Below are 22,518 nucleotides of genomic sequence, written 5' to 3' on the forward strand. Positions count from 1 at the left end.
TTAGTCTTAAATTTTCTGAAAATTTAGCTGTCAATAGTATATTTGATGTAAATCGAAAATTTTTCAAACAAAATAAAATTTAAGAGTATTTTTAAAACTTTTAACAATCTTTTGAGACAAAATATACTTTCCTCTTAATTATATTGAGGAACTTCTCTCATTGATCTAGTAGGTATGTTAATAATGTTATGTTATATACTGATATATATGCATATTAAATTAAAATGACCAAAAATTATATATACATTGTATATTTTTATAATTACATATACGACATATATGTTATGTTTAATAATTTATTATAATTTATGATGAGAACTGACTTTATTTCTTTTTAAAATATCTAAAATGCTAAAAAAAATCTAGAAATAAGATTTAAAGGAAAATTCTTCATAAAATTTCATAAAAATTCTATTATTAATGAATTTGATGATTTAAAAGAATATTGTATACTACTTCATATACTCTCTTTATAAAAATACAACATATATTTTAATGCTTATATGATGGTAATTGATATCAATTTTTAGTCTATGTATTATGTATATATATTCTTGGTCTCTCTGTTTTCTATTATTCTATTTTGACTTTTTTTTTTAATGTGAATAACTCTTTTATGGACACATCTTGATTTGTGAATGTGAGATTTATTCTCCATGGAACGTAAGCAGAAGTAGTACATTATTCATGAGAATATAAATTTTTATTTCAAGAAGAGGTTTCCCACCGGAAAAATGTACCTTCTCCCTTATGTCATGTAAACTTGCAAGAAAATGTTGGTGGGTCCTGGCTGAATCCCATTCAACAAATATTATTAGAAAATTAAAATTTTTTATTCTTAAAATTGATAATTTTATGACAAGTGAATTTAAAAAAAATGTGAATGACCAAATCTTATTGAAAAATAAAAAATTCTAGAAATCAAATTTTGATTCGATTTTTGTATGCACCTTCAAAATAATTATTCAAGTGTCACCACAAAAAATTTAGATCAAATAAATAAATCGTTTGCTAAATACAATTTTTTTTGTCACTTATAAAAATGTAATATTTGTTGATTATTTTTGTCATATTTTTAAATTATTCAAAAGACTTATTCATTATTTATATTTTGAAGGTTTTTTTATCTGTAGCATAATATTTCGAGTACCAAAAAACAATTCTCTTTGGTGCATTTTAATCTTTTTATTATAAGTATATTGATCTTATCAATAAAGATATAATTTTAAACAAGTAATTATTCATATGAAGATATTTTTTTATATAAAAATATAACTGAAAATTGTAAGATGATTCAGAATGTTAACTAGATATTTTCTTTTCAAATAATACATACATGTAATGCTTAACGAAAATTACAAACTAATATACATGTTTGAATTTAATGCCTTCCAATAGAAATTTACATTATGGGAATCATACAGTTACTGGTGCATATTGCCAGCATAATTGAGAAAAATAGTAACTTGAGATGCAAGTAATCACCATATCCGATTAGTTTTATGCTTTTGACGGAACTGCTTCTTTGTTATACACCATGGACCAGGAAAGGTACTTAACTGTACATAATCCATAAACAGTTAGAAATTAGAGTTACTATTATTGAGTAATCAAGATAATAATGAAAATTAAACATGAGTATAGTAATAAAAAAAGAAAAAAGCAAAACATTATAAAAATACGATTAAGTCTTTATAAAACATTCAACATGAAATATATTGGATTGATAAACACAAGTTTGTCAATGTTAGTGAATAGCTCACATTGCCAATCATCTTTGCTCCAAACCATGCCGAATCCGCGCCATATGGAGGAGGTATGACTGTGATTCTGTCTGACAGGTTGGGATCAACCAAGGCATGAAGTTCTTTCTCTAATCTCTCTGAACCAGAGTGATCACAGAAGTAGCATTATTAGAACTTGTTGCTAGTATCTCATCACCATGTGTTCTCAGTAAGTTTTTAGTTCAATTTCATTTTTCAGCTCTGTTATAAGGATTTAAAAGATAGAATGCAACAATTAAAGGGATATTTACCTGCCAAACCTGGTAAACATGCACTGCCCCCACATAAGACTACGGTCTTGAACCAATTCGTGTCCGCGGTTAATTCTGCAGAATGGCAATGGTCGATGCACAGAGCAACGGCCTGGTGCAAACCCATTGCTCGTCTGTAAAACAAGTGCGAAATGTGCTTAAGCTACAATTGAGCAAAAATCTTGAAGAAATAAATAAGATAGTGACTAAGAACTCTCTAGATGTTGAATGAAATATTTGTCCATAGATAAATGTAGATGAAGATTTTCATTTGAATTTTAAACTGAATCCCATATTTGTCCAACAAAATGTCCTCATCCTTTTCAGAAAACATCATGATGAATCAATCTTTTTTGGATAGAAAGATGAAGGATCAAATTAGAAGCTTAATAAAATCCTATTCATTTTTTCGAGACTTTGAAGCAATGATTGAGTTGTCTCTATTTGACTTCAAGGTCATCGATTCAAGTCATGGAATCAGCCACTGATACAACTATCAATTAGGCTACCTAGATTACACTCTTTGCATGCGGCTGTTCGAACTATACATTAAAGAGGGTCAGAGGGATGCTTATGGTGCTCTTTTTCTTTGTTGATATTTGTTGACATATCTACTAAAATTAAAAAATATTGGCACTAACAAATGGCTCAACTATAAGCTTAGGTAACAAAACCCAAGTTCATTCAAAGCACCAAAAAAAGGAAGAAAAAATAAATTGCAATTTAAGTTTTATTTTAGATGATTGAGATGCATTTTTCCTATAATGAAACTGTTGAAACGGTATTGTAAGAAAGTACGAAAACTTACACTCCGGCAAGACGTGGCTGGAATAAGATCTCTCCGGTTTGAAAGCGCTCTTTTTTAAGTATAAACCATCCTTCTCCTGCAGCTTCAAATGATGCTTGTGTATCTTTAGATAGCTCTGCTTCATAATCAATAGCAACATAGCATAGCTTCTGTTACCATGCAACCAACAAAATATCAGACAATAACACTGAGATTATTTCAATGTAGAAGTAGTCCCTCTCACCACACTGCAGAGAAAAATCATATGAAAGGGGGAAAGAATAATGAAAGTCACAAAAGAAATCAGCAATCCTATTCCTGTTCCGTGCATTTAATTACTCATAAACAAAACTCAACTCCACCTGAATTGTTAATTTAACCTTGGTCTTATGGAATCATATATAGGAATACATTACATTGCTCTTCTAAAATTCAAGCAAAAACAAAAAGGAATGGTATTAATAGTTTAGTACCTCTTTCAGCATTCGAACAGTGTACATTGATTCAAAACTCATGTTATTCTGTTGCATTTGTTCTCTAAGGAATCCAGTGAGCTTTAGGGCTCCCAACCCCACAACCTCCACACCCACTTTTCGCATCACTTTGCCATTTAAAACTGTAAAACAAACCATTTAGATATGCTTCGGACAAAAACTTTATACATCACGATGCAAGAGGTGATTATTAAGAATTGACTACCTCTTAAAGCCACTAAGGCAGCAGATTTCAAAGGTACTTCATGCAAGAAATTCATTGTTATACATAAACTAGAAATTTAGAGAGAGAGATATGAGGAAAGAAGTTACAGAACATACTTGGAACAACAGATGTGACTTGAAAACCTATATTCACAACTATTCCAGAAGTTTGTTTGGCAGCAAAAAGAGCTAGAACTGCCTACATTTGCAAAAGCGAAATATACAATTAAAAACATTAATCGTAAAATGGAACCGGATTGCAGTTCTTTTCATTTTTTTTATTCTTTATTTTAGTACTATCAAAAGTTACCTGATTTAGAGCACAAACAGCAGGAACATTCATGTCAAACAGGGCAGTATAGATTGCTTCCTTAAGCTGCCGCCTTGAGGCTTTGGCTGATTCAGTATCTGCAATGAGAAACATATATAACAAATATTTCACTTGGGTGATGACATATAAAAAAGTGTGTTGTATAAGCTTCTTCTTTATCTACAATATTGACCTGGATAGATTGCAACTCATAACAGCTTTTGAATATAAAAGCATCAAAAACAGTATATCATGTTTGCAGCCCATTTTTCATTTTTCTTTCAAATTCCAAAACAATGGAAGAAAATCATAAAATGTAACTGACCGTCATAGTGGCATATTGGTATAGAAACAACAACTGGTTGAGAACTTGGTTTCGCCTTCATCCTGCGAGAAAGCAACAAATATATTATACAGATTAGACATAAGTAGCAATATTTCTATCAGCAGCATACTAATCATCACCGAAGCATAATAAATTACTCATTTATCAGCAGTGAATTATTGCACCAAGAATGACTTGCACCTGCTATAAATAGTCCAAAAAAAGTGTCTGAGTCTGGTGTATATTGGCGTTTCCACATTACCAAATTCCTGCATATCAAATTCCCAAACATATATTAACCTTTTAAATACCATGTAAGCAGCAATGTTGAACCTTGCAATCATTTGTTTCAAACCAAGATAGCCTTACCAGAAAGGTCGCCGACCGCCATGATGGACAAGGGAGTGTGCTCCAACCATATTTGCAATAGCCAGAACCACCTGGACAAGAAGAAAAAGAACACCAACTAAGTAACCACATTAAATATGACAACAAAAGCAAGCATACACTCAAGCAAATTGCGAGACTCACCATCAATGATAACAGAACAAGGCAGTCTTGCACGCTGGCCATAAACTTGCTTGAATGACACAGATGGCATCTCAGCAACTGAGGTTCTGCAGTTGCAAATGCATTTGGATAATAGTTAAAAATTACAACCATAGTACACAAAAGTAGTTAGTTACTAAACGAGTATAAAATACACGTTGAAAATGAGTTAATAAGCACATGTGCTAACACAAATATATAATAACAATTTGGTGGGTGGAAACTCAAGTGCAATCGACTTCACGTGAAAATTGATACTTGAGAGCCATGATTTGACTGATTTGACTAAATTTTTATCTAACAGGCTCTCAGATATCAACTTCACGTGAAGTCGATTTCACCTAATTTTTCACCCAATTTGGTGACTATTTTTGGTATGTACGCAGAAATCATATTATTGTTCAAACGAATAAAAATGAAAAAAATTCTAGAAATCGAATTTAGTATCGTACTTTCTACTTAATTATCTAAATATTCCAAAACAAATTCTATCAAATACATCAGTCTCCCACTAAAATCTAGAATTCAACGCCAACATGAAGATACGACAACTCATTTCCTAACCTCTAACCAAGCATGAATAATATCACTATCGCAGAGCAAAACAGCGCATACAAAATCACCAAACAAAGATAATCACAACGATTTGTAATCCATAGTTCCAAGATGGAAGGTGCGTTACTCACGGAAGAGGAAGAAGAGGGTAAGCAGAGGCCAGAAAAGTCTCGGAGAAAAGCACGGAATCCCATGGCTGAGGATGGTGGACCTCAAGAAAGTGGGCCCAGAGTTCGTTATCGGAGATGAGGGATCGCCACTTTCTGTTAACCACGCTGAGCTGAGCGGCCTGCTTTGGGCCCAATAACCGTACGATCTGCATCACAATCTCGTTTGGAAGTGATTCCAGCAACGAACCTGAAGAAGCAGCAGCTTCGGATGAGGGTCGGGGGTTGTTATACGACGCCGTTTCACTGCAAACGCATAGTTTTCTGAAGAGTGTTGCCATCATGGTTTGTGTTTCAGAGTCAGAGGAGTGTGGACTTGCAACTTGCAACTTCCGAAAAATCATGAAAGCGGTTAGCTCTTTCAGTACTTACATTTTATTTCTTCCTCTCCTCGCTTAACACGTGGCAGAAATAAGATAGGAAGAGTTTCAGGTATACGGAGAATACGGTGTTCCAATTATTTTAACTGTTGATTTTAATTATAAAAACGGTTAAAATAATTAGAACATCGGTGTTCTCCGGTACACCTGATAACTTTCCAATAAGATATGAGTAAATAGTTAAATTAGTCTCAGAAAAATGATTCGTTTTTTAACTTGTTCTTCTAAATATTTTTTTAATCAAATTCGTTTTTTAAATATTTTAAATTAGTCATGTAAATCATTTTGCCACTTTTTTTTATGGTGTCAAAATTTGTTAAGGTAGCACATTAAATGACACTACAACACACTTTTAAAAGTTTCAATTGACTATTAATATAATAAACGAAAAAATTTGAGGTATTGAAATTCATCAAGATTGATTTGATCTAATTTCTTAAATTAACCATGTTAATAGTCAATTAAGATTACTAAGTATGTGTTGTGATATTACTTAACGTACCACATCAACAAACTTTGACACCGTTAGTAATAAAAATGACAGAAAAACTAATATAATTAATTTAAAATCTTTAAATGATGAATTTGATTAAAAAAATCTTTTAATATTTAATTTGAAGAATGAGTAATTTTTCAAGTAGTAATTTGATTATTTATTCAATAAAATATCATCAAATCAAATGGAGTGCAATTACCTTCACATAAGATTAATAGTTAGAACTGTTGGATGATTTGTATAATAATTCTTAATTATCAACTTTACAAAAAAATTATTTACATATAAAGTTTTACTTTGAAAAAATTCTTTTTGAATTATATTTGACTGAAAAAATATGAAACTAGTTTATAATTCGAAACTAATAATTTTAAGCTAAAAAGTAATTTATAAACAAAAAAATAATTTTTATAGTAGATGATTATAAGCAAAAATTTAGTTTTTAAATTATAATAATGATATCAATCTGACTTTATAAGTATTAAATATCAAATAATGTAAATAATCCTTTTATACCTATTAAGTATTAAATATCAAAGAATGTGTGTGTAAGTGAATGCACATTATTAGCATTATTTTAATCTCTTAGGTTAATAACAATGAGTCAATGATATGATAGTTTTTAGAGATTAAAAACCACTCAAAACCATAGAAAATGATAAAAATTATACTTCAATTTTTGTTGTGGATATTAATATTACTTTATTACTATTTTTGTAAAAAAGTAAAGAAGAAACAAAAAGTTTAACTATCATGTATTAGAATATATATTAAAGTTATTACTTATTACTAATAAAAGTTTTTGAGAATTTTAATTTTAATAAATAATAAAAAAATTTAATTAATAACTTCAAGTTGTGCATTAAACCAAAAAAATATATAAAATAAATAAATAAAGTATCTCTCCAATTTTTCGCAATCCTTCGTGTTCTGTTTCGAATTTGAGGTAACTATCTCTATTCTCCTTCTTTTATTCTACTTTGGCATTCTTAATTTCCCTCTGTAGTTAAAATTTCAAGATCAAGTTCTTCTCTTTGTGTCATTACCAAAAGAGAATTTCAAACTATTAACAGAAATTGTTCCTTTTTTTTTCTTGGTGGCCAAGTTAACTCAATCTCTTAGTTTACCCTCTTCCGTTTCCTTAACTTCAATCTATTTATGCTTTTTGGGTTCAAATAATTAACATTCTCTCTTACTCTCCATCGATCACCCCAAAAAACCCAATAAAGTTCGTTTCTTTTTTGTTTTCTTAGCTAAATTCTTTCATGGAAGAAGACCAAGAGTCACACCCACAAAAGGGTCATCATCAACAAGATGACAATTACCAAAACAACCCTTTTGATGATGATCAATTCAAGCCTAGCAACAAGAAGTTATGCATCAAGTTCAAGGTCACAAACACAACAGAAGAAGCTCATAACAACAAGAAGATCAGGAAGAATGAGCATGATCTTGATCATAATGTGTGCCTTTTGTGCTATAAATCATTTGGTTCATGTAAAGCTCTAGCTGGACACATGAGGGTTCATGCCTTAAGCACCAAGAAATTAGTTCGTGATGATGCTAAACAAGGAACAACAAAGGACTCAAAAAGTTCCAAACTTTCGCTTACCCTTTTGAAAGGTTGGTCTGTGACAGCCAAGAGAGGCAGAAAAGGTATATCCTTTGGTGAAAAATCAGGTTCTGTTGGTGTCAATTTGGAATATGACAATGATGAGATTGAGATGCAAGAAGCAGCCAATGAACTAATGCTCTTAGCTACCGGATTCAATCACAAATGCGAAGATTTCTCTAAGGTTGGTGTTGATCAGGTTGAGTTGTTGCCAGTTTCTGGCATCAAGGAGCTGAAGATTGAAGAGAAGAAGCCATTAAGTCATGAAGAGGGGTTTGCAACTGTTTGGGGTTCTCAGGCTTCTAATGGCAGCATTGTTAGCATTAATAAGAAGAAGAAATGGATAAAAAAAATGAAGTTAACTGAATTAAGAACAGCTGAGGAGAAGAAGAAGGAGGATTTGGATAATGGCTCGGTGAAAAGGAAATTAAGAAAATCAAATAACATTCAGAAGATTATGAACAATGAATCTAAATCATGTTTTGTGTCTGCCACAGAGAAAGTAGCAGGATTAGTAGTGAAGGAAGAACATCAAGTCAGTGTTGTTGTTGATGAATCTCATGAAAATGGGAATGAGAATTGTCCCAAGATTTTGAGTTTTGATCTTAATGAGGTTCCAACTATGGATGAAGAAGGTGATACTTTTCAATCAGAGTTATTTATGGCATCATCATCATCATCATCTAGTTATGCTTCTTCCCAAAGTTCAGTTACTCATTGGTGAGTTTAATGTTTCAATGTTCTGAAGATTAAAGTATTAGATTCTGATGTTCCAATTGGTTTTTGTCTTAGTCTCAAGTCTTTGGACACTTGCAAGTGAAACCATTAGTCATAATAGATAAGGAACCATCATGGTTGTTTCTTTAGTTTTTTGGTAGGGTCATAAAGGTCTTTGTCTTTATGTGTTTTACTTCATTCATGTGAAGCATGATGTTTCAGCAAGTTTGTTTTGAAGGAAAACAACCAAATAGGCCTAAAAGCTTAAATGCAATTTGACAATACCTTTTTCATTGTTACAAATTATTAGATAATCATTTAACCATTATCACTTTCTTTGTGGATTATTTACTTGTGGCCCCTTTTTTTTTTTGTATTAGTGCCTAATTAAACTTTGTTTAACTTCATTTTAAATTCTCTAGTGCCTAAATGGCATTCTTATTTTCACACTAGTATTTAAAAATAAAGATAATAAAAGGAAGAAAACAAAAAGAAGGAGGAAAACATAAAATTACATGAAGGATTTATCCTAGACTTGTTCTTACTATTTGATGATTAATATCCTCTCAAATTTTGCGCATAAAAATGTCTATAAAAAGGATGAAGACAAAAATAAACAATTCTCAACTTGAAATAATTTTTATTGTCAATTTTTGTCCATTCAAAAATTTAAAAACTACAAATCCAAAATCCATGCAGGTCGATTATTAGTTTATCACAAATTTATCCTAATTATTAATACCATAACTATTGTACTTTCAAATTAGAGGAATAGGACAAAAATGTCTTACAGCCCGTTTGGGAAGTAGTAGAAGCTACCTTTTTTTTTAACTTTTTTTTTTCACGCAAGGTCTGCTAGAAGTATTGGCCTTCCACCATCATTCCACCATCATTCTCACTCAATGTTCCAAACTTCACCATTTTCACGTAATGATTCATGTGATGGAAGTATTGATCCTCCATCACCATTTTCATTTTAGACAATATTGCATCTGAACAACCTACTACATATATTCCTTCTAAGTATTTTTTTTTATCATTTTATCACTCTATTTTTTATTATTAAATTTGTATTTAACTGTGGTATGAAATTTCAGTTTTAATTTTATTTTTTTCACATGTGATTTTATAACTTGTTATTATTTTCATAGTTAATTATAGCAAGTTCTTGACCTCAATAAAGGAGAAGGAAGTTCTAATAGGAGTAAAAAAATAAAAAACAGCAACAAAATATACATTGACACACATTTTATATTTATTTTTTATTTTCACCTATCATATCATACACAATATTAGTGATTAGGTTATGTAAAATCAACATTCGATATTGGAAAGTATTTGTTATCATTGTTATTTTAATATTCATTCTCTTCTGTAAAAAAATTTTATTTTTTGAGTTATTTATCCAAACACTACAACTTTAAAATAAGTACTTTTATAACTAAAAATCCAAACACAAAATAACTTATTTATAAGCTGAAATTAATAAAGTTCTTATGCTTTAAGCTCTTTTTCCAAAAGAACTTATTTAAGTTATTTATCCAAACTGGACCTTATACTCTTATGGATGATATTGAAGCCTATTTTCGTAATTTCCAAGACATAAACCAAACTATAGGCAAAGAAATGGAAACCTCTTGGAAGTAACTTAATTTGTTCTGAATTGAGCCATTGGAAAGAGTGGTGTATTTGAATGTGCAAAGTTAAAAATATAAGGAAAAAAAAATGAAAAACTTCTGAAAATTTATTTCATTTGAAGTAGCTCAATTTTTTTTTCCATGTCAAAGTAGTTCTTTCACAATCCATTTTATGTTGTAAACTGTTAAGCATTTATTCTAGCACAAATTTGAAGTTCTGAAAAGAAAAACACTTGATATTCAAAGAATAGTTTATAGAAGTAAACAAAATGAGATTAGCATACATAATGAGACTGAAATTTAAGATTCAAACATAGAATCTTCTGAGAATGAACACAGTGAAGGTAACTAAACTCCTCGGATTCATGTCGGAGCAACGACAGCAGAATCAATTGATAACCGGGAGTCAAAAAGTAAAAAAACCAAGATCAATAATATGAACTGTAATGAAAATAAAAATGTGAGCTTACACACACTTCTCTCAATCATACAAGTTTCCACAACTGCTATGATGTCACCAAAATCTTCAATTTTGTTAGGAACTTGCACTTGAATTCTAGATAGTGATCCTTGCTTCTCCAGTGTCTTGACAGAGACTGAATTCGCATCGGCGAGGTACTCATCCTTGGAATCTTCCGATTTGCTCAATGCCTTGAGTTCCAAGGAAGTTGAAGCAGATAACAGAGGTTGGTTCCAAATGTCACCAAATTTTTTCACTTCTGAAGGAGAAAAGAATGTTTCTTAAGAAGCATGCAAATCAAAATTTTTACAATGTTAATTACATAGTAGTAAGAATCAAAGAGAAGCAAACCTTGTTCAAGTGCTTCCTTTGCAATCTGAAGGCTATAAATGGACTCAGTTAAAGGATCCTTGGCCTCAAAAGATTGATGATACTCCATTTGTTCATCCTTTAACTTCTCCATTACTGCATAGTTTTGTAACCACCAACTTAACTTTGAGACATAACTCTACTCTTCTTTTAATAACTGTCTCTAGAAATTTTGATTGTAAATTGTTTTTAGCACAAAACATTTATCCAAAACAATCCTCTAGTCCTACACTACAATTAAGGTTCTCATTAATAGTCACAATAAAGATGCCTTGCTTAAAGTTGGAGTTCCTTGAATCACACTCAATCTAGAAATGAGAATTTTATCCTTCTCCCCTTTTCAACTAGATTTTAGTTCAGGGTTTTTATTTTTATTTTTTTCCCCCTAAAGAGTAGAATTGGATGAAGAATGAAAATTTTCACTAAATTTGTAGAGAATAATATATTTTTTGACTTTTTCTGTAATAAAAAAAATTACAATCTTCATTTTATTTAAAGATGCAATGCATCATATCATTATTCTCCACTATAAGACAATGCTATAATAAACACCAAGTCTTTAACATAATTTAATATCAACAATTTCCATTAAATGTACATTTCACTTATTTTAGTGTATCATTCATCATGGAAACAATTAAATAAATTCTTCTAGTTATATATATTACTATTGAGATTTTGTATTTTAATTATTTTACCAATTTTATTTATTATACTACTAACATATCGTATAATATTTTGTATTTTCATGTGATATTTGTTTACATATCTCACATTATCTATTTGCATGATAATTAAATACACCAATAATTACTTTTTGGGGGTAATATTCTTAAATGTTGTAAAACAAAACAATGACAGTAATCGTACAATCAGTAATCAGTAATGGATTTCAATAGATGAGTTATAACTTCTAATTCAGGAAAAAAAAAATTTCTTGTTCCTACACGAATGAATTCCCCTTGACAAATAGAGATGGTATTAGAGACCTGCAAAATATGGAATACTCTCTAATCTAAATCATGTTCTCAGAATGAGAATGAAACAAATAAAATAGCATTTAAGAATACAATAATAATAAATAGAAGAGAAAATTTGGAAGCAAAAATAGTTGAAAACTTTTGCACACTACTAACAAATATATCATTAATTAACCACAAGAAACCCCTTTTTTTTACCAAAAATGTATAAGCCATATGCGGATTTGAACCACCATTCACCAAACACCAATACCCAAATAAATGATCAATGGCATGCAATTTGCAAACTATATAAGCATAAATTATTTTTATGCAGCAATCACAATAAATAATCAAAGGTACAAAAGGGGTCGCTAATCAACTTTTGGGTACTGGCTTTTTTTTTCCTTTTCTTTAGTATTTTCCAAATTTTTCAACCACTTTTTTCACTTTTTGGGGGGCCTTTAAGACTCGGCTCGTCATGCATGCTGATCTTTCACCAGATATGTGGTGTTGTTCAGCTTTAGTCAATCCTTGCATAATCTTTTCTTGCGCGAGATGTTGGTGGCATGCTTGAAACCGGAGGATTCATTCTTCGCCCTATAACGATTCAACTCAAGTTAGAGATTATAGATATAGTTGCATGGTAATAGTCTCTTACTATAAGAATAGCATACTATATACCCCATGTCATGTTGTTGGAGAATGAGCTATTCCTGGGAGAGCGTTGGCCTACACTACCGAAACTAGGAGGAGGAGGTGCAACCTTAAGCTGATTCCAGTCGCCACTCTGGGGAGGTCTACCATGTGGAAACCTTTGAGTAGGTTGGTGACCGAATCGGCTTGGAGAATTTTGTAAAACATGAGGTATATAATGAAAAGGCTTTGACATGTATTGAAGATCATGATGCATTGGAGAGCTACCCATCTCACCAGAAAATGCTTGACCTGATGCGGGTATTCTGAGGCATACAGATAATATAATATATTTAGATTTTAACTCGATAGCAATTGCAAGAGAAGACAATATTATATGGATTTCTCCCTAAAAGTTTACAAATAAAATTTCAAGAAATATTAATGTTCTGATAGTTTTATGACCATAAGAGTTTACCCTCTTAAAAGTAATGTTATAAGGAAATTAGATCAATAAAAAAACCTTCAACCAAATCTTTGACCATGGAACCACTCATCAGCACGTCAAACAAAATCTGTACATGGGATAATACAAAAACTGAGGAGCAAGCAAAGCTAATTTGAGAAACATTCTGCAGCAGACAACTCACCTCTGTACGATCATTGGAGAGCTTGTACTGGTTCCATGGTTCAACCTTCCCAATCCAACCCACGGTTCCGTGGAACCAAGACTCATGCTTCTAGAAAAATCATTTGTCAAGGAACTTTCATCTGCACCATCATCTTGCAGTAGTAGTTCATCACTGAAATTAAGTTAAAGTTGTTCAGTTCATGTTATAATATCTTGTGTTGCTGTTAAAAATAATAATAATAATAATAACATACTCTTTTATAAAAAAAATTACATTTCAATTTTAATTCTTTTAGAAAAACCAAATCAAAATATCTGTCAGGGAGCTAAAAGTATACCTATAATTAGGATCCCAATCTCCAGGATCAGGCATGCCTGAATCTGCATTGTCATGAGCCAACTCTGTTGACTGCACTGCCAAATTCGAAGATAACCCTCCACTTCCTCGCTGCTTCCAGGTTCCAGGATTCATATTTGACTGCACGTAAGACGGGGAGCTGCCAAAGGCTTGGGATGTTCCCTCGGGAAGGCTTGAGTTGTCAGGACCTTGTCCTTGCCAATGTGAAGAAAATACTGTTTCTTGAGGTTGAGGACTTCCCGAATATCCCCAGTTTTTCCGTCGATTAAATTGGCTAACTGCAGGTGTCTTCCCTAAAGGTGATCCATGAGTGGTTCCTCTCGCTGGAGATGTAGGTCCATAGTGTCCGGGAGAACCAACTTGACCAAAGGAACTAGGCGGAGTGAACTGAGAGGGGCTGGCACCAAGAGGCATGGGGGTAAAATTTCCTGCTGAAGGGCTTATACCGAGCCCACTCCCGGGTTGATACTTAACTCTCCTCCGAGCATCAGGACTATTTCCAAGCATTGCCATACCACCTTGGTTATGCATGTTCATACCAGATGGACCAACCGGTGAATAGTAAGGAAACATGTTACTATTGTCTCCATAACTTCCATAGCTGCTACCAAGCCCAATGCTCTCATTATAGCTCCCATGGCTTCCTACGCTACCATAACTATTAGAAGGAGGATACTGCATCATCTGAAAATGTGCGTTGCTATAGATCGAAGCTCTATTTTTTCCTGGAACCTGGATCGATTACATATAACAAAATAAAAGTAAAAAATGAAAAATAATTATTTCTGAACTGAAAATGGTGTACATTACTCCGAATTCTGTAGTAGCCGAATTGAAGAGAGTAAATAGGAGTTTCCATTAGAGGCTGCATGACCACTTTAGAGAAGTATGTCTCGGGGAGGAGAGATGGAAGCTTTGCTATATTGTTTTTTTTTTCTTTCATCTGCCTAATCTTTTGTTTAAGTTGGTGACAATAATTGTGTTTCACCCTATTAATGTATTCTTCGATGAAATGCACTCAACTTCTCTACAGATATTAAGGCAGTAATATTTACAAAAGTAGCAGGCTCACATTAGGTGATAGGCCAGCAGCAAACCAGTGCCCTCCACCTGGATGATTATCCACCTTGACAGTTTGAACCACCGGCTAAACAGAAAAATAAGATGTATATTACATGAGGTAGATATTAGAATGAAAATATAGTAACAACCAGACAAATTAAATGGCAGAGTTAATTTAAGTCAAATATTAAAAGTATAACCTACTACCTTATGAGAAAAAATAGATCCTTTAGGATTGGAAGTTACTTACCACACGAGGGGTCTCTGGGGGAGGCTGATAAGGTTGTGTAAAAGGCTCTCCAGTTACAAAAGGGTGTTTTGAGGCCTAAAGGAACATAAATTAACAATCTAAGGACTTACAGATTAAACTTCACATCAATACAAGCCGAACTTTAGTTTGAAAATGAGTCAAGCAGGGGTAATGGGACAAAGGGAATTTACCTGGAAAGGTGACCATCGTTTCGCAGGATCGAACTCAACAAGTCCTCTCAAAAAATCAATAAGAGCCAATCTTATTTGACTTTCTGAAACAAGTTTGCACAACATCCCTTAATACTGTCAATTTTGATGCAAGAAATAAAATATAAAATATGGACATATATGGTTGAATAAAACAAAACAGCAAAATCATGCTGTGCATGCATTTCCAGCCTCTGGCTTTTACCAAATTATGGAAAAGCTAACCTTTGACAATATCTTCCTTGGGAAGGTTTTTCCTATAGGGATAGTTTGTAACAATTGCTTCAAGGTTCATATGATTAAAATACTCCTTTCCAACAGTTGGCTTCTTCAATTCTCTCTGAACAAAATCAGAAATGTAATGATAAACATCTAACCTTAAGAAAAAGCGGGGGAGCGGGCGCAGGCAAATGAAAACATTTAGAACCATTTTCTACGAGAGATGTGACAATGTTAGTTTTGGAGAAAACATCCTAAAATAGATAAAAAGAAGCATGTAAAACTTACAACTTCATACTCTTCCTCCGTCAATGCTTGATAAACACTTCTTCCATTTTTGGAACCCTCACTAATCTCTATGCTCTGGAGACTTCCAATACACTTGAAGAATTTACTTGTGTTTTTGGCCTCCCTCAATACATAATCAGGTGGCTGTCCTCTGCAATATATTCACAAAATCTAAAATCTTATTCAAAGCAGGGAAACAAAGGAAGCTAACTGATTTGCATACTAGAACAAAATAAAATTGTTTAGGCTTTATTCTGGCTTGTTCTTTATTTAAAGAAATTGGCATGCGCTGTTATATAGTTGAGAGACAGTAACTATGTAAGATGTTACTAGCATCCCATTTGCTTTTGGCATAGAAAAATTGAATATAGTAGGATAAGTAAGGAGAACCAAAGAGAGAAAATATCTATAAAAAAAAAAAGATCAAATAAGAAGAAAGAGGTATAAAGTGGTTAGAGAGGAAGATACGCGTTATATATAACCCGTTAGTTGTTTTTGCTCTTGTATAGAGTAATTCTTATCCTCTATCTTTTATTATTCTTCTCTTATTCTCAATGAAATTCTTCTTTTATAAAAATAAAATAAATGAATAAATAAAAAGAGTGATATTCTCTGAAATCGGAATCTCAAATGGGGTAATTCCTTTATAATTTGAGTTCCTAATCAATCCTTTCAGTCCTACACACTATCTTGAAGACCTAATTATATTTCAGAGTAACCTTATTGCTACCGTTTGCTGTCAATTTGGTGTTCAAATGTAGGACCATTCTGTTTCCATATGATTGCTGAAAAGACACTGTTAAATGAATATAAATACTTGAATTTTATTTTTGACCATTTATCTTTTTGGCTGGATATATATAAGTTCGACGGACAAAGGAAGAAAATATGTTGTTGATATCATATTTTTTCTACACATATATTGGAAGCACCAGATATAAAATATGCATCCAACTTGAGAGATAGAAGCATACCCAAGTATTTCAATCATCCGCCTCAAAAGATCAAATTCTGAAGCCCCGGGAAATAATGGTAATCCAAGAAACAATTCAGCCACTATGCACCCAAAGGACCACATATCAATAGCTGTTGTGTACCTTTTAAGCGTTAAGGACAAATATGAAGCAAAGAAGAGTATCTCAAAATAATCTGACAAGGTAATCATTAAAAAACAACCTTCTTCCAAACAGTATGCAATAAGGTTTTCAGGCATGCAATCAATTTAAACAAAAGCATGCCTCTCATGTACAAAGGACTGCATGTTCTAATTACCATTACGAATTACAACACTTGCGGATATCAACAAATTAGCCAAATTCTTTAACACACACCCTGCCCCAACAAAGCCCCAACTATGGCTACCCCATCCGTAAACAAGGAAGGAAAACATGTAACGTGTAACTCTAAAATGTTCAATTGCTTCCCAATCTGAACCCACAGTATGCACGAGTTTGACATCGTCGACACAGACCAAACTATAGCTCCAAATGCTAAAGCACAACCTCGACTTTGGTTAAAAACGTTCAATGCAAATACTTAGCCAATCAAACACAGGTATCACACTGCAGCAAGAAGCAGCAGCAAAAGAAAAAAGATAGAGCAGTGAAAAGAAACATCAAAAATTGAAAAACCATGAGGAAAAAAGTTTCAACAACAAATTTCATTGATTAGGATACTGATATCCAAGAAGAACCTCAGGGGATCTGTAATATCGACTCTGCATAAAAAGGGAAAGATTGTAAGTACCAGACAACTATAATTACAACAGGAAGGATCAAAACGGCTATGTTCAACAGTAAATGTAAACCTGAATATAGGAGTAAACAGTGCGGTTTTCCATGCATGCTGATCCAAAGTCAATAATTTTGATTTCTGCTGGCTTCACAGTGCTACACATGAGACACAATTTCATTAAACCACAAGATGAAATAGCTACAACACTCATTTCATTATGTACACCACGTAAAAAACCAACCTTGTACATAAAAGAATGTTTTCTGGCTTCAGATCACAATGAATAATGCCAGCATCCTTTAATAGAGCCAGTCCACATAAAATCTTAAAAATATAAATTAAAAAAAAAAGATTATGGTAAGATATCAAAGCCAGCGGAAGATAAAGCATAAAGGTCATTCAGAGATTTGACATACCTGCTTAGAGAATAGCTGAACAATGCTAAGCGATAATCCTCTGAAATGATTCATCTTGATAAGCTCATACCTATATGGCTACAATGTCAATACCAAAATATGCAACAAGATAACAAATCCAGAATTGTAATATTGCAAAATCCATCAAATATTTTAATCCAAAATTTCAACTGGAACTTGAACACCAATCATGCTTTACATGCATTTTCAATGATCATAGCAGGACAGATACTAATGGGAATAGAAGTCCAGAAGGACCAAAACTTACAAGTTTGTGTCCAGTAGTTCAAAGCATATGCACAAATGCCGTTGATACACAAAATAATCATATATACGAACAATATGATGCTTATCCTCAGGATCATACTTCTTATTTAACTGCAAGAATGAAATGATATATCAAATTAACTTCTCTTGGTTGCATTTTAAAGAAAATAATTACAATTAAAAAAAATCATAATATGATACGTTACCGTCGTCAATATAGTTACTTCAACCAGTGCCTGTTGATAGTATGCAGGTTGATTTTTAATGATCTTCACAGCAACAAAACTGTTGGTATCTGAATCCCAGCACTTCGCCACTTGACCAAATGTCCCATGGCCAAGAAGATCTTTGACAATATATCTGCAATATCAGAAAGCCAATTCATAAAAGACATGCTGATATTACTAGGTGAAGGGCAACATGACACGCTTGCTATCAACTACCAATCTGTCTGCACTCTGTATTGATTTTGATATTCAAATAAACATAAAGCGTAAAGGAAAGAAATATTTATGACAAACCTTTTATTTTTCTCTACATGGACCAAGACAAAATTCACTGTCAGAATAAGATCTGAGTTTACATTATCATAGCCATCATTAAGCACTCCAATTGATGGACTCGTCAAAAATCTTTTTGGATTTAGATCTTCAGAATATTTAAACTTTGGATTGCATGTTTGATATGTTTCAACTATCTCCTTGGTCAATCTTGCCACCAACTGCAAAATACAAGCAAAGCCAAAGCTCCGAACAGTCAGATATTATTGGGCACAAGATCATGTATCAATTGATGACAAAAAAACACAAGTTAGTAATTTTTAATCGCCTAGCTTGACGAGTGATGATAATGAAATCACTTGCTAAATCATACCATAAGTTATCTAGACAAATTGAAAAAGAAATATTATTAGAATAGAAGAGAATATAAAGATAAGCCATCATGGCATATATACAAAAGGTAAAGGTAAAACATAAAAAGCATGTAATAAGGTATGCTAGTCTCTTTGCATATTAGCTAAAGAAACTCCAATGGCCATTGAACAGCCCAAGTTCTGAGCACCAAGAGGAAGTCAAAAAATATAATCGTATCCCAAATGAAATCAATATTAAAAAAATATTAAAAACCCTAGAATTTCTTTCCGATCATATGCACCAAAGCACCGCAAACACTGCGGACTACCATAGAATCTTTACTTTTTTATGCAAGCCAGAACTTCAATTAGTGAGGAGAAACTTATGCAAGTCTATAGGGCAAACCAACAAGTCTCAAAGATACCAAAAAGCCCTGTTTTGGATGAAAGCAATTCTTTTTCTCCCATAATCTAAACATTAGACACAGAGTAAACTAAGGTTGAATTTTTTAATCACCGTCACTGAAAAGGAAACTAAAATTGAACTAGGACTGTGCAGATCCCACTACTTCTTCCATAGGCCATACCAAAGCACAACCCCAAAAATTAACACAACTGCTAGCAGAGCCCACAAATTCCATATGAAAGCTCAATATTTCTGACATTGCTCATCCAAACATAGGCATGATCCCCTACAAACATTGGAGTATTCAACCTTCTACATTTTCTGCTCTCCTTGTCATTGAGCTTAGAAAGAAATTGCAGCGACATCCCATTAACCCCATCATTCCAAATCAAAGTTTTGATACCATTTATACATGGCACCAAATTGGCAAACACTGTTGCATTGACATCACACTAAAACACCTGCTGCTGTTGATATTCGACGGATACTAGACTCAATTTAGGAGGAAGGTGCGTATATACTCATAAATGAGAAAGGTGGAACAAAAAAAAGAAAGGCTAAGATGCTGCAAAACATTGCAGGTCTCCTTCCTCCCCACCTAAAGCCTCCAATTCCTCACTCAATAATTACATGGCCCCTAAAGGATCCTTCATAAACATTTCAAATTTGCTTCCCAATGTGATGCTACTTGTGAGCCAGCATCTTGCCTTGGCATGCACAAAGAGAACTAGAGTAATCAAACCATGGCACTTGATAATGAACATGAGTACAAAGATTTGCACCCTAAATAAAAGCTATAGCTCTTAGTCTAGTAGCATTTGTGAGTTTGATTCCTATAGCATTCTACATTGGGAAGGCCTAACAGGGCCAACAAGAAGTATTAAAGCTACATTCAAGAGTTTGATTCCTATAGCATTCTACTGTGGGAGTCGCAAGGCCTAATGGACAATAGTCCGATTGATTGGATAGTAGATTCTCAAAAACCCCTTAACTATGCAATGTAGGTGTTAGAGTGGATTTTCTGTTATGGACAAACATCTAAACTCACGTCCATTATATGGTCAATGTCAGATTGCATCTACTTGATAATGTTCTTAACCAAAAGTATTTACAATTTAACTAAAAATCGCAACTTTTGACCTAGTGATATACACACAGTAAGTTAACAGTTAATTAAGCTAATTCAAACAAAGCACATCTATGACATCTAACTATGATTATAAGGGAATAACTTTCAAACACAATCATTTAAAAGATCCAAAAAGAAACTTACAGGCTTCCTCACTGTCACTGCCACTCTCAATCTCTGTGGCCTTTGAGCTGTGGCTTCTTCACCCTGTGGTGGCCCATAAGGAGCAAACACAGCCCGGCTCGGACGCCATCCGGAAGACACCGGCAACCGCGAAGCTGAAGGCGATGATGATGATGCAGCAGTTTCATTATTCCGAGGTCTAGCCTCATCCATGACACAGCAAGAAAAAGACCACCCTCAAAGATTAAAGAACAAAAGCTCCTCCAAACTCAAAGATTCACTTTCCCCAATTCCAATTCCACTTCCACCATCATCATTGCTCTTCCTCTTCTAATATCTATTGCATCATCACCACACCAATCACAACATCACAAAGACATAAAATCAAACACCTAAAGGGCAATCCCCAAAAGGGAAAGAAGAAAAGAGATTACCCCCAATCAAATAATCAAAAACACCCACCTTTTGTGCTACAATCGGTGTTTAGCGAAGAACCCACCAACGGATTTCAATCCCATCGTAAACAGAACCTTCTAGAATCATCGCCGAACGCCAAGATACCCAAGATCCATTCAAGGATTTTTCCAATTGAATCCAACACAGAAGCGAAGACAGAAACTATTTTCTCTGGGTATGAAGATAACAACAAGAGAAATCGTTGGATCGGAAGTGTTCTCACGAAAGTGGGACACCTTTTTTGCCCCAATTTTTTTGTGGTTTTTGGTGTAAGGGTGGTTTTGGTGTATGCTTGGAAAGAAGAGAGTAAATGGTATAAGAGGGTTGATGATGATGATGATGATGATGATGATGACGATGATGCAAATTGGATGTTTTTGTTTCGTTGGTGTCTCTGTGCGGAGAGAGAGAGAGAGAGAGAGAGAGAGAACAACGCCGTCTTGCTTCGATCATATGAAATAACAAATAATTATAATTATAATTATTTCTATTTATTTTGTTAATTATTAAATAATAATTATTATATAAGTAGTTTTGTTTCTTGTACGTTTCTGTGTGTGATTGTGAACAATAATTCTCACTTCACTTGAGTCATACGCTCGGTAACTATTTTATTTTTTTAAATAAAATATTTTTTAATGATTAGAGATTTTATCTGAAATTGAAATTTTATCTTGAATTGGAATTTTATCTTAAATAATAAGAGATCTCTAACTTACATTTTTAGTGATACCAAAATTAGTTTCAAAAAAATTTCAATTTTAACAAAATTTTATATCCAAAAAATTTTGAGAATGGTTGCTATCAAACACAATGGATTTTTTCTAAATTTAGTTTGCCAACAAAAAATAACATTTTTTATATGACCGTCAATATACTTACATAATCGTTATCTATAATGTATTAAAATAATAAATTAAATTTTTAAAAAAAATTAACTTTTTGGAATAAGAAATTTTATCATACATTACAAATTTATCTTAAATTTATTTTATCTTGAATTAAAATTTGGTAGGTTAAAAATTTAATAACAAGAGATCTTTACTTATATTTTTAGTGATACACTAATATTCTGAATTAGTTTTTTAAACTTTTCGGTTCGAATATATTAGTTCCAACAAAATCTTATATCTAAAAAGTCATAAAAATTATTGCTATCAAATAGACAGATTTTTTATTAATTTAATTTGTTGATAATTAATACAAGTTTTTCATGTGATTAACAATTCGCTGACACATGATCGTTATCTACGATGTATTAAAATGATAAATTGATTTTGTTTTTAACACAAATAACAATGTTCTTTTGTAAAAGTATAAAATAGTATTATTTTTAATAACTTAAATAGATTTTATCTTCAATATAGAATTTTGATTGGTTTAATCTTTAACAATAAAAAGAGATAAAAGAAATCCTACTTTTTA

The 22,518-nt window shown here is 32.6% G+C and overlaps 3 protein-coding genes across 5 annotated transcripts; all 3 read right to left on the reverse strand.

Annotated features, from left to right (window-relative positions):
- Positions 1-1,290: 1,290 nt before the first annotated feature.
- LOC112719679 (actin-related protein 8) lies at positions 1,291-5,817 on the reverse strand. Its single transcript, XM_025770324.2, has 12 exons — positions 5,391-5,817; positions 4,687-4,772; positions 4,525-4,595; positions 4,357-4,424; positions 4,156-4,217; positions 3,831-3,928; positions 3,638-3,719; positions 3,296-3,438; positions 2,844-2,992; positions 2,036-2,169; positions 1,764-1,882; positions 1,291-1,559 (listed from the first exon to the last, which is right to left on the reverse strand). Exons 1-12 carry the CDS (start codon positions 5,768-5,770, stop codon positions 1,482-1,484), a joined length of 1,470 nt encoding a protein of 489 aa, XP_025626109.1. The 5' UTR covers positions 5,771-5,817; the 3' UTR covers positions 1,291-1,481.
- Positions 5,818-10,483: 4,666 nt separating this feature from the next.
- On the reverse strand, positions 10,484-11,333 carry LOC112723709 (uncharacterized). The gene is made up of 2 exons (XM_025775161.3): positions 11,080-11,333; positions 10,484-10,987 (listed from the first exon to the last, which is right to left on the reverse strand). Exons 1-2 carry the CDS (start codon positions 11,189-11,191, stop codon positions 10,632-10,634), a joined length of 468 nt encoding a protein of 155 aa, XP_025630946.1. The 5' UTR covers positions 11,192-11,333; the 3' UTR covers positions 10,484-10,631.
- An 858-nt stretch (positions 11,334-12,191) lies between these two features.
- Positions 12,192-21,586, reverse strand: LOC112719680 (dual specificity protein kinase YAK1 homolog). 3 transcript variants are annotated; one of them, XR_011868005.1, is made up of 20 exons: positions 21,100-21,586; positions 20,659-20,974; positions 18,648-18,847; positions 18,333-18,486; positions 18,128-18,237; positions 17,860-17,929; positions 17,685-17,767; positions 17,517-17,598; positions 17,386-17,426; positions 16,684-16,806; positions 15,710-15,860; positions 15,428-15,542; positions 15,185-15,267; positions 14,994-15,068; positions 14,754-14,828; positions 13,662-14,413; positions 13,343-13,495; positions 13,171-13,267; positions 12,741-13,018; positions 12,192-12,656 (listed from the first exon to the last, which is right to left on the reverse strand). XR_011868005.1 is itself a non-coding variant. In XM_025770325.3 (19 exons), exons 2-19 carry the CDS (start codon positions 20,848-20,850, stop codon positions 12,580-12,582), a joined length of 2,814 nt encoding a protein of 937 aa, XP_025626110.1. In that variant the 5' UTR covers positions 20,851-20,974; positions 21,100-21,586; the 3' UTR covers positions 12,192-12,579. The 3 variants fall into 3 exon arrangements, 2 of the variants coding, with proteins under 2 accessions (XP_025626110.1, XP_025626111.1); XM_025770325.3 differs by lacking the exon at positions 13,171-13,267; XM_025770326.3 differs by lacking the exons at positions 13,171-13,267; positions 21,100-21,586 and having other exon boundaries at positions 20,659-21,076.
- Positions 21,587-22,518: the final 932 nt, after the last annotated feature.

The sequence above is a fragment of the Arachis hypogaea genome, chromosome 11 (assembly GCF_003086295.3).
Source record: "Arachis hypogaea cultivar Tifrunner chromosome 11, arahy.Tifrunner.gnm2.J5K5, whole genome shotgun sequence".
Lineage (NCBI taxonomy): Eukaryota > Viridiplantae > Streptophyta > Magnoliopsida > Fabales > Fabaceae > Arachis > Arachis hypogaea.

Bases quoted from the DNA above. Each gene is read 5' to 3' on its own strand.
- LOC112719679 (XM_025770324.2), bottom strand. From the start codon at position 5,770: ATGATTTTTCGGAAGTTGCAAGTTGCAAGTCCACACTCCTCTGACTCT. The intron at 4,425-4,524 runs GTAAGGCTATCT...TTTGATATGCAG, and splicing joins GGCGGTCGGCGACCTTTCTG to GAATTTGGTAATGTGGAAAC. The intron at 2,993-3,295 runs GTACTAAACTAT...GCATGGTAACAG, and splicing joins CTGTTCGAATGCTGAAAGAG to AAGCTATGCTATGTTGCTAT.
- LOC112723709 (XM_025775161.3), bottom strand. From the start codon at position 11,191: ATGGAGAAGTTAAAGGATGAACAAATGGAGTATCATCAATCTTTTGAG. The intron at 10,988-11,079 runs GTTTGCTTCTCT...TTTCTCCTTCAG, and splicing joins AAAGGAAGCACTTGAACAAG to AAGTGAAAAAATTTGGTGAC.
- LOC112719680 (XM_025770325.3), bottom strand. From the start codon at position 20,850: ATGGATGAGGCTAGACCTCGGAATAATGAAACTGCTGCATCATCATCA. The intron at 15,861-16,683 runs GTATGCTTCTAT...AATATATTGCAG, and splicing joins CGGATGATTGAAATACTTGG to AGGACAGCCACCTGATTATG. The intron at 15,543-15,709 runs GTAAGTTTTACA...GATTTTGTTCAG, and splicing joins CGGAGGAAGAGTATGAAGTT to AGAGAATTGAAGAAGCCAAC.